Here is an 11,132-nt window from a genome sequence, read left to right on the forward strand (position 1 = left end):
AAAGGGTAGAGGTGTTACCGAGTGGATACCTGCAGGAGAAACGCTCTGAGCGAACCAAGCAACGTGCTCCCCCGGCAGGAGCACGCTTGCAAGGCCCGATGGATTCCTGGAACAGCAAGAAGGTCAGCGTTCCTAGAGTGCTGGAGCAAGCTAAAGAGGCTGGGGAGGGGCATAGGTCGCACATAGCTTTGCGGGCCATTGTAGGACCTTTGCTTTCTATCTGAATGAGACGGGAAATGTACCTTCTATTCCTACACTCTGAAGGGTTTTAATCAGGAAAGGATGCTGTATTTTGTCAAATGCTTTTTCGGCATCGATTGAGAGGATCATATGGTTCCTGAGTCTTTTCTTGTTGATATGATGTATCACGCTGATTGATTTGCGAATATTGAACCACGCTTGCATCCCAGGTATGAATCCCACTTGATCGTGATGGATAATCCTTTTAATGTATTGTTGGATTCTATTAGCAAGTATCTTGTTGAGGATTTTGGCGTCCATATTCATTAGGGAAATCGGTCTGCAATTCTCCTTTTTGATGGGGTCTTTGCCTGGTTTGGGGATCGGAGGAATGAAACATGAGAGACTATGGACTATGAGAAACAAACTGAGGACTTCAGAGGGGAGGGGGGTGGGGGAATGGGATAGACCGGTGATGGGTAGTAAAGAGGGCACGTATTGCATGGTGCACTGGGTGTTATACAGAACTAATGAATCATTGAGCCTTACATCGGAAACCGGGGATGTACTGTATGGTGACTAACATAATATAATAAAAAATCATTAAAAAAAAAAAAAAAAAAGAAGACAATGCCAAAAAAAAAAAAAATGAATGCGACGGGAGGGTTTGGAGCCAAGGAGTGGCAAGGTCTGCCTTTCGTTGCAGAGCCTCGGCCCTGGCTGGTGTGCCGGGACTACCGTGGGGGGTGGAGAGTAAAGGCAGAAACAGAGAGACCTGTTAGGTGGGTATGAGTAATGCTGGTGGGAGACCATGGCCGCTTGCGCCAGGTGAGAGCAGTGGAGACGGTGAGGAGGGGTCAGATTCCGGGCGTGTTTTGACAACAGTACAGGCAACAGCGTTCTCAGACGAGTTGGACAGTTGGCCGAGTTGGATGTAAAGTGAGTGTGAAGGAAATAGGGGACTAAAGACTGGTTTTGAGGATTTGGCTCGAGCAGCAGGAGGATGCAGCAGACATGATGGAGAAGACGCAGGCAGAGCGGGTTTGGGGGAGATTAAGACCCTGACTTTGGAAATATTGAATGTAAGGTGTCTCAGACCAAGCAGAGAGGTTGCATAGCTATATATAAGAAGTGGGATTTTAGAAATGTTTTTCTTTCTCTTCCACTCCTCTTTCCATTTGTCTTTTTCTCTTGGTCCTTTTGAATTTTTCAAAACTGCAAAATCATAAGCAAGTTTTTTTTTTTATAATAGGAAAAAAGATTAGCTACAGTTAGTTTTTTTTAGGGGCAGGGTAGGGGCAGAGAGAGAGAATCTTTAAGCAGGCTCCCCACCCAGCACTGAGCCTGAAGCGGGGCTCGATCTCACAGCCCTGAGATCATGACGTGAGCTGAAATCAAGAGTCGGACACTTAATCGACTGAGCCACCCAGGCGCCCCATAACCACATTTAATTTTTAAAAAATGATAACAACTTGACTTATGAGCTAGAGGGGAGGAATAATTGAGTACTGCAGACCTTCTTGTGATCTGCTGTGTCCAGAACTTGAAATTCAAGTCGATCCAACAAACATTCACTGATCCCACTACAGGCCAGGCACTCTGCTAGGTGCAGGGGATGCTGAGATAAATATGGGCCCTGCTCTGAAGGAGCTCAAGTTCAAAAGGCTCCAGGGCCAGCCTCAGTAAGTGCCGTAATCGAGGTCCAAACCAAGAACCAGGGGAGAATGAAGGAGGGAGGGAGTAGGGAGGTTGCACAAAATCCTTGTATCATAAAAATGTCAAAAAAAACCCCGCCCCATATGAATCAAATAGCCTCTGGGCCACACTGTGTGTAATTTTAATGTCTGATAGAAGCACAAAGAAGGTGGACAGATAGGTGATCAGATCACTCTTTACTGAAACATAACACATGTGGCAAAGGAAGTCCAAGGACATCTTTGAACAAGGGAAGCCCCCACCCCCAACCATCTCTCTCTCTCTCTCTCTCTCTCTCTCTCACACACACACACACACACACACACACACTGAGGCACATGGGAGCCAGGGTCCTGCTGCCATGTCTGGGGTAAGGGCTTAGGCCAGCTGACCTCCTGGAAGCTTCCAGGTGTATCTCAACACAGTAACGCAGCTCCAGTCTGTGCATGTGGACAGTGTCCCAGGCCTCAGACAGCACTGCCTCCTCTGGCACACAGCCAAGCCTGGCTGCCGCGAACGTTCCTTAGCCCCTCCTGATGCGCAGCAGAGAGACGTGGATGGGAAGCACGTGGGTATGCAGTTCATGGCAGAGCTGGACGGCAAAAGGAGCGGGAGGTACTTCCAGGCCAAATCTGGCCCCTGAACTCACCACAGGCCAAGGACGGGAAGGGACAGTGGGAGAGGATGGACGAGGAGGCCAGCAACACTTCCCGAGCACCTGCCCCACCCCCCAGGCTGGGCATGGACTAGAGGCTTCATGCACATTATGTCATTTAACCTCACAATAACCTTATAAAGCAGGTAGTAGTAATTTCATTTTATAAGGGAGGAAAATAATATGGAATCGCTTACCCAATGTCACCGAGTTAGGAAGTGGAATTCACCCCAGATCTATATGGCTCAAAAGTTTGCTGTTTGTCTGAGCTCTGAACTCTGTGTCTGTGTCCCACTCCCAACAAGAGCTCATACCCGACACCTGCATCGTCTGCTTGCTGCCCCCCAGCTCCTGACCTGCTCCTTTCCCCCTGGCCTTTTTCTGACCCGGGAAATAGTTTCCAGTTTGAGGGCTCGGATCTGGCACCATTCTGGCTTCCCTCTTTTTTTTTTTTTTTTAAGATTTATTTATTTTAGAGAGAGAAAAAGAGAGAGGGAGGGGCAGAGGGAGAAGGGAGAGAGAGAATCTCAAGCAGACTCTGCACTGAGCACAGACCTCAATGGGCAGCTCGATCTCACAACCCTGAGATCATGACCTGAGCTGAAACCAAGAGGCAGACCCTTAACCGACTGAGCCATGCAGCTGCCCTTCCGGCTTCCCTCTTCGAGCAGGACTCACACTTGCTACTTTGATTATCATGTGCAGCAAGCAGTTGTCATTTCTTTGGCTGTCGTGTTTCACCACCCACCCCCCCACAGGGAACTCCTTATTATGGGAGTCCTGATGGGCCCCTTTCCACTAAGAGAAATTCAAGGGCCCAGATATTCCCTCTTCTCATCCCCTGGCAGCAAGATGTGGGCACAAGAGCTAGGCTGAGCTGACCTAGTCTAACCTTCCAATGATTCACAGCATCCCCAAAAGCTCTGACCCCAGAATTCCACCACTGGGAAGCTTTGTCCAATGTTCTGGGTCTTAGGGGATTTTCCCAACTTATACAAATATATCCCAGTCTTGGTCCCCATCTAGAACATACATCTACGGAGTGTTTTCTGCCTAGCATTCCTAGTTCATTTGGGGCCTGTCCTTCTCATTCCATGTGGTTCAGTTTGAGCTGTCAGTCACGTTGGCCCTTGCAGGCCAGTAAGATGAGTCTTTCCTTAGTAGAATATGCAGATCTTGGGAGAGGGAAGTGCCTGTGACTCTGGGACTGTCACAGTCACCTTTCCTAACATATGGAGAGAGATTCTGAAGAACGAAGAGCTAAGAGAAGCAGAGAAAAAAAATCATGATGATCATATCTAAGCTGCTGGATCCAGCCATAACTGAAGCTAGCACAGTCACTTCTAGATTTCTCAGCCAATACCTTGCTTTTCCTGTGTAAGCGACAATGAGTTGGGTTTCTGCTACTTGTAACCCAAAGTCCTGCCTATCTGCCCCTTAATATCATTGACCTTCTTCCAAGGGCTGGAAGGCCTGACCTTCCTAGGTCCTGAGGAAATTGGGGGTGAGGGAAAGAATTTTTTTACATAGCACAAAAGGGGAATTCCCACCTCAGGAAAAACAGGCAGAAGCCAAGCCAAGCAGATTAGATTTAGTCCCTAAAATTCTCCTCTACTTTCCTGGCCCAGAAAGTGCCCACTCACCTGCTGCATCAGCCTCTCTGCCACTCTGGGGTCAGTGAGGTCTTCTGGGGAGGCCACACTCAGCCGCAGGAGGAGAAAGCCTCCATCCCCACCTGCAAGTTTAGAAAAGCAGGAGATGAATGTATGGGTAAGTCAGTTCAGGAATCGTGACATGACCTGTGCTACCAGCCTCTGTCCCCACTTCTGCATCTCTGTGCCCACTCTCATGTGTGAATGTGTCCGCGCTCACATGGGATCTTACATTTATTCACCGCAAAGAGAAAAAGGATTCCCTCTTTCCATTAACTGGGCGCCTTGTAGTGTCTTCTCAACAAGAGTGAAGGAAAGGATGGCTCAAGGCCCCATGCACATTTAGAGAAGTTAAAAGAGCAGTGCGAGGAAGGAGAAATGAAAGTGAATCTAGAATGTTCTCAAGGCCTGGAGGTCCCAGATGGGCTGCTGGGAAAGGGTCCAGACAGGGAGAGTGCCAGAGAGAGGCCAGCTCTCGGAGGGGATGCCTCAGCCGAATCCAGCTCTAAGTTGCTAGAGGTTTCAATCCAGCCTTCCCGATCTAGCCGCTCTGGAGGCAGTTCTGCCTTCCGTGGAGCCCTGGCCTCCTTGCCTTCACGGCCACCTTCCAGTCATTTCTTCCTGGCAGAACACTGTTAGAATTGATCTAGTGATTGCACCTCTATATTTATAGAGATAGATATCAATATTGACACTGTATCGATATCAATATGTATCTTTCACCCTCCCTGTTTTTGCTGCCAAATACGTATTTCACGGCCGGAATAGTCACAAGGAAGTGACTCGGCCAGTTATGTGTAGAAAGAGAGCTGCACTGGGGAACAGCAGTGAGAGAAAGACGTTTTATGCTGACCCCTTTTGTACCTATTGAATTTTAAATCATGTCAAGGTATCATCTAATCAACAAATAATAAAGAAAAGCATGTTAAGATAAAAATATATTAATAAATCGAGCTTTAAAAATAAAAGCACGAGGGGAGATGATGAGATGGACTCAGCCTTCCTTTGGAGACCCACTGCTATCTTTCCACCGTCTTTAAAGCTCTTTCCTCACTTGTCAGGACGGGTAAAAATAGCCACCCCATAAGGTCGTTTTGAAGGTTTAATTAGAAGAGAGAACACATGCAAAGCTCGTAGTTCACTGCCTGACGTCAGGGAGAACATTCAGCCCATTCCAATGCTGACCGGTTGTGAAATATTTTTATATCCCCTCTGCTGGGATACAAATGATATTCGGTACAGTGGGGTGTGGTTAACATTTTTATTTCGCCTCCGCATCAGGCAGGGCCAGCTGAGGCTACCACAGGGATGAGGCACGAGGACGGTGTCGGGAAGTGGAGGTGAAGGCTCCAGGCTGAGCAGGAGCTGGGCTGACCCAGCAGCCTCTCACAAGCGGCTTCTTCCCTTGAGAACTGTTGTCTCAGACATGTAGCTTTACACCCCCAACCCGTCACCCAATTTGTTTGTGGGTTTGTTTCAAATCACTATGGCTCCAAGCCAAGCAAGCACATCCAGTAAGCCCCACTTTCATGGGGTCCCAGCTGCTCAGAGGGCAGCAGGTTGGGCCAGATGTTCATATGGTGCCCCCTGTGTGGCTCTAGCTATCCCAGAAGCTTCTAGAGTATGAGGACGGTGGCTTTTGAATAAAATTTGGGGCCCTACCTGGCACATAGTAGTTACTCAACTGTTAATGTCATGGAAGGGCAGAGCTGGAAAGGACCTCATTGTTCATCCATCACGACCCCCTCCGGTTACTGGTGGAGAAACTGAGGCCAGGGAGCAGAGAGGGAAAGGACCTGTCCTAGGTCACTAAGTTGTTAAGGGCAAAACCAGGATCTCAAACCCTTTCTCCAGATTTTTCACCCCACGGTTTTTCCATACACCACCCTGACTCTGCTTTGTTTCTGACTGTGGTAAGAATCACTAGAAGATCATGAGGAGGCGACATCAGAGACTGGGCTCAGAATAGGCCCCAGATCCTTCCTTCCCCCCTACCCCTGAAGCACGTAGACATCCTGGCAACTCCAAACGCCACATCCCCCAGATCACAGCTGCGGGGGCCACTTACCTGCAGTAGCTTCTGTGGCCCACCTTGGCTGAGCAGTGGTGGGCAGAGCTGTTGGGGCCTTCCCTCCAGTCTTGCTGGCTAAGGCTGTGGTCTTGACTAAGGTGGTGTTTGCCTCTCGGCTGCTGTTGGCCATAGTCAGATGGACAGAAGGAAAAGGGCTCCCGCTGATGGGCACAGACCCATTGGTTGTGCTATCTGTGGTAGAAGGCTGTAAGGGGTTGGAGTTCTTGCTGGTGGCTATGTGGGTATGGCTGTAAGCTGTAGCTGAGGGCCCAACAGGGGAAGCCACTTTACCCACCGTTGACCCAGTCCCTGTGGAGATTGTAACCACTCCAGAGACCTCAGTATGGCTCATCGTCTCAACAGAGAGGACTGAAGTTTCTTCTAAGGGGCTGGTGCTGACAGTCACCAAAGTGCTGGGGGTCATGGGCTCGGCTGTTGTGAGTTCTCCTTCTGTGGTGCTATTAGCAGTTAGTGGGATCTCAACTGTGGTGTCAGGTGTGGCTGGTTCGGGGACACTGGCTGCTGACGAGGTCTCTGCAGATGTCATGGTCTTGGTGAGGTGCGATTCTGCTTCGGTGGAATCAGGCAAAGTTGACATCTCCGGGGGAGACAGGGCCTTTCCTCCTGTGGGGTCGAGATCTATGTCCAAAGTCCCAAGGGTGGTGGCAGTGGTTATTATTTCTATAATGCTGCAATTGGTAAACTCAGTGTCAGTGATGTTGTAGGCAAGCAAGTCTTTAGTCGAAGCGGCCTTGTCAGGTGCCAGGGACGGGGAGGTGGTGATGGCCAGAACTGAGCTGTCCGAGAAGGCGCTGCTGTCCGAGGCTGGGCCCGTGGCTTCTGCAGAGGTGTGAGCCAATGTCAAGACGTCAGTTACGATCCTCTTTTCCTTTTCTGAGCTGTCATCGGTGCAAAGGGTGTCAAAGACACATTCCACAAAATCGCTGCCTGTAACAGTCTCAACTGTGGCCATTCCAGTTCCCATGGGGCTGCCACTGGTGGCTGATGCCTCCATAGGAGTGGTGATCACAACCATGAGCTTGGACAGTGTCCTTTTTGTGAAGGCCCTGGTCTCTGTTGCAGGAAAAGTGGTCTTGGTTTCCCTGGTCTCTGCTTCTGAAAGGGTGCTGGCCAGGATTAAGTTCCTATCAAAGGTCTGGGTGCTCAAGGTTTGAGTTTCCAAAGGGATGTGGCTTGGCACAGAGGTCTCAACAAGGTCAGTGGTCTGGAAGGCTCCCTCTGAATTTGTCCTGACCCCCGGAGTCATGGCAGGCTCTTCTCTGTGGTTTGTTGTCACCAAAGGACCTGGTCTGCTGGTGCTGGGGCCTGTGTTGGGTAAGACCAACTCTGTAAGCCATGAGTCCCAGTGGACTAACTTCACACAAGCTCTTGTGTTTATGCCCTGGGTTCCCTGGGAGGAGGGTGGGGAGAGGAAGTTGCTTTTATGCCATTTTTCATCTAGACATTCAAGGAAGAAGGAGGTGGTATCATCAGGAAGACCAGTCCATGGAGCTGAGATCACATGACTAATGTCCTCTGATGACCCAGTGGAGGCAAGCAAGCCTCAGAATCTAGTTGATTATTGGTCTGAAGCCATCAGAGGGAATGCATGGGGCCAGGATCCAGCTTCAAGGAGGAGCAAAGAAGGCAGAAGTCCAAGTGAGCCAAGAAATACAGAGCAGGGACCACAACTCTCAGAACCTTCTGAAAGAACCTTTGTGACTTTCCCATCGATATGTTTCTCATCCAGCAGATGTTTCCCCATGGAAGTAAAAACCCTTCAAACCCAGGAAACATCTGTGGTTTTGTGTTTAGAGGCAGCTGGGAGGACTGGGGGAGAGGAACCTCCAGAGACAGAGTAGGTGATGGCAGCTGCAAAAGGGAAGGAGCAGGCAAAGTCCTTGGGAAAGGGGCAAGCTTTCCATCCCTGCTCATTGGACGTGGCAGGGATGGGACCCCAGAACTGCAGAAACAACACACCAGCCATATTCCACAGGTAACAGGGAGCCAAGGGGGGCAAACTTCACTCTTACAGAGATGCTGCTAGCATTTCTGCACAGGGCAGAGCATCTCTGCCCACTCGACAGACACTCGGAGGCTGTATGAGCGGGGGCTGGGTGGTGTCATTGCTTGGGGAGGCCCCAGCAGGATCTTCTCATGGGCAGACAAGCATGCCTCTCCCATCTACGGAGGGGGAAGGGCTCTCTCTGTAAGTGGGCCAAGGACTCTTCTGGGGAGGGTTGCCAGATTTAGCAAATGAAAATACAGGATGCCCAGTTAAATTCTAATTTGAATTTCAGATAAACAGGGAATAATTTTAATGACAAATTATGTTTTTAGTACGTGTACTTCTCATGTAATATTTGAGACATACTTACAGAAAAAGCTTTGTTACTTGAAATTCAAATGTAAGTGGATGCCCTGTGTTTTATCCAGCAACCCTACTCTTAGAAGGAAAAGAATCAAAATATAAGCCCCCCTTTTTTGGGGTTCCGATGATTTGAGATGGTCTTTAATAGGTCTACTGGCCCAAAAGTCCCCAAGGACCCATGGAAGTACGGGACCATTTGGTCACCTCTACCCTGGCTGTCAGGATGGGGCCTCAGGTCCTCAGTTTGTCCTCTTGTGTCTCTCCCTGAACGATAATAGAGCACTGGGCCAGGAGGCAAAAGACGGTTCCAGCCCTAGGCCTGTTGCTGACTAGCTCTGGAGTCCAGGGATTGACTGGTTCAAATCCTGACTCTGCCTCCTAGCAGCCAGTCACCAGACCTCTCCGAGCCTCCCTTGTGAACGAGGGTTACCATACCTGCCTTGCTGTGGTGGTGAGGACCAGAGGAGAAGGGGGATGAGAAAGTCTTATATTCCAAAGCCTGCAGGGGGTCACTAGGAATCCCTCCCCAGCCTCGTCCTCTCCAAGAGGCGCTTGGGAGCACACAACCTTCTTTAATGCGGTGAGAATGTCAGGCTGTCCCCACATGCAGATCAGGTGAGTCACGGTATCGACTCTCATTAGTTGTTCACAAATCATGCTTTTACGGGAGTATACTTTCTTCTCCACACTTCAAAGCCCACGGTATTTCTCTGAGCTTCCTCAGTCCCCACACGGTGGAATCAAAGTCTTTCTGCATCAACCAACCTGAGCACCAAACAGGTGCTCTTGGAGCCTGACCACCGACCTCCCCCGAAGTACTGTCTTCCTATTCCTGGAGGCCCCTGATATCACCCCGCTGTGAAACCTTCTTGTGCTTCCCAACCCATAGCCTCTTCACACCCCCCTGGGACTCTCACACCCCCCACCCAAGTCTCCTACCCACCAGCGGTCTTCTCAAACCCAGCAAAGCCTACCTGGCCCCGTACGGCGCTAGAATGTTGCCGCGCTCCTGGTCCATTCCTCTTATCAAACGGGCAGAGAGGAAGGTGTGTGTATTCCGGCCCTGAGTTTGAGTCCCTGCTCTGTGCTTACCAGCCGTGTGACCCTGGCCAAGTCTCCTGGCTCCAAGCCCGCATGTTCTCATCTGTAAAATGGAGCTACGGGTACCTATTTCATAGGGTTGCGAAGATTAGATTAGACTAAACGTGAGAGTGCGGCACACGCCTGGCAGACCACGAACGCGTGCAGGAGACGACGGGGCCCAGAGGCTTCGCAGCCGAGTGGTTGAATCCTGGTGAGCCTCAGTCCCATCTCCTCTGGGGGCAGGGCTGGGTAGGAATGACTCCTGTCTCTCTCGTGGGGTTATCGCGAGGCTTAAAAAGACAGAGTGCAGGGGCGTATGGGACATCTCTGTACCTTCCTCTCAATTTTGCCGTGAAACTAAAATTGCTCTACCAATAATCTTTTTTAAAAAAGATAATGCAGGATGTTGCTAGAAGGGGAGACTATGTCAGGGGGTGGGGGTACAGAAGTCATATAGGAATCTGTACTTTCTGCTCAGTTTTGCTGTGAGCCCAAAACTGCTCTACAATAAACGTTTATTAAAAAAAAAAAAAAAAAAAAAGACAATGCATGTGGCCAGCTTGGCAGGTTCCTATTACACATCTACGTTAGTTCTCTTCTTTCATAAAAGCCCTGCCTCCCTCAGAACTCACCTCCCCAAGCAGTCTGTGGCAGTCAGACTTCTCACACACACAAACTGTTTCTTAAAGGAAATCTGGCCTGAGACACAAACTTGGAGGAGTTAGAACCTTGTCAAGCTACTTTCTTTGGCTTTAGTCCGATTTCTCCCCAGCGGGTACCCCCCTGGCCCCTTCCACTCCTCCACCTCACTTAGCCCCCTCCCCGACTCCCACGCAGAAAGACAAACCCACCGTCACGGCACCAGGACGTCACTCATTCTGTGGACCACGGCGTCAGACACGCGGCCGCTGACAGACTGCCATCTGCATGCTGTTTATCAACAATAGTGATACTTCCGGTGTAGCTTTATGGCTAATTCTAACTAACCCAAGAGGCTGCAGGTACAGAAACTCACCCCCAGAGCTCTGTCAGGAGGGAAGCCCACAGCTCCTTACCTGCAGAGCTCCCAGCCTCCCAGCAGAAGAAAAGGGGCAGAGCCAAGCCCCAGAGAAAGCCCATCCTCAGGGGAGCTCCGGCCACCATCGCCCAGCACGTCTGCCCACCGCCTCGCACTGCCACCTTTTCCTGCTTCCTCAATCCAGGGACGAGGGGCGGGCCACCTGCCTTGGTGTGACTGGGTAGTTTCCAGAATGCAGCCAGGTAATCACAAACACACTGGCTGAGAGCTGGCAGCGCGCATGTCAAGGGCTGTCAGCAAGCTGACCCTCCTGCCCAGCCCCTGGCCCAGTGACCTCTCCTGTCTGGAGGTTCGGAGGAGTTTGACTGTAAGATAGGGAATCATTTCCACAGTGATATCCACCCCCT

General features: G+C 50.3%; 1 protein-coding gene across 1 annotated transcript; it reads right to left on the bottom strand.

Moving 5' to 3' along the window:
* Window positions 1–2,222: 2,222 nt before the first annotated feature.
* MUC20 (mucin 20, cell surface associated) lies at window positions 2,223–10,873 on the bottom strand. Its single transcript, XM_057306687.1, has 4 exons — window positions 10,763–10,873; window positions 6,251–7,579; window positions 4,174–4,265; window positions 2,223–2,467 (listed from the first exon to the last, which is right to left on the bottom strand). The coding sequence occupies exons 1-4, from the start codon at window positions 10,848–10,850 to the stop codon at window positions 2,399–2,401; spliced, it is 1,578 nt and encodes a 525-aa protein (XP_057162670.1). The 5' UTR covers window positions 10,851–10,873; the 3' UTR covers window positions 2,223–2,398.
* Window positions 10,874–11,132: the final 259 nt, after the last annotated feature.

Source organism: Ursus arctos, unplaced genomic scaffold, assembly GCF_023065955.2.
Source record: "Ursus arctos isolate Adak ecotype North America unplaced genomic scaffold, UrsArc2.0 scaffold_4, whole genome shotgun sequence".
NCBI lineage: Eukaryota > Metazoa > Chordata > Mammalia > Carnivora > Ursidae > Ursus > Ursus arctos.

Bases quoted from the DNA above. Each gene is read 5' to 3' on its own strand.
- MUC20 (XM_057306687.1), bottom strand. From the start codon at position 10,850: ATGGTGGCCGGAGCTCCCCTGAGGATGGGCTTTCTCTGGGGCTTGGCT. The intron at 4,266-6,250 runs GTAAGTGGCCCC...CTAAACTTGCAG, and splicing joins GGCCACAGAAGCTACTGCAG to GTGGGGATGGAGGCTTTCTC. The intron at 2,468-4,173 runs GTGAGTGGGCAC...TTTGCCGTCCAG, and splicing joins CAGAGAGGCTGATGCAGCAG to CTCTGCCATGAACTGCATAC.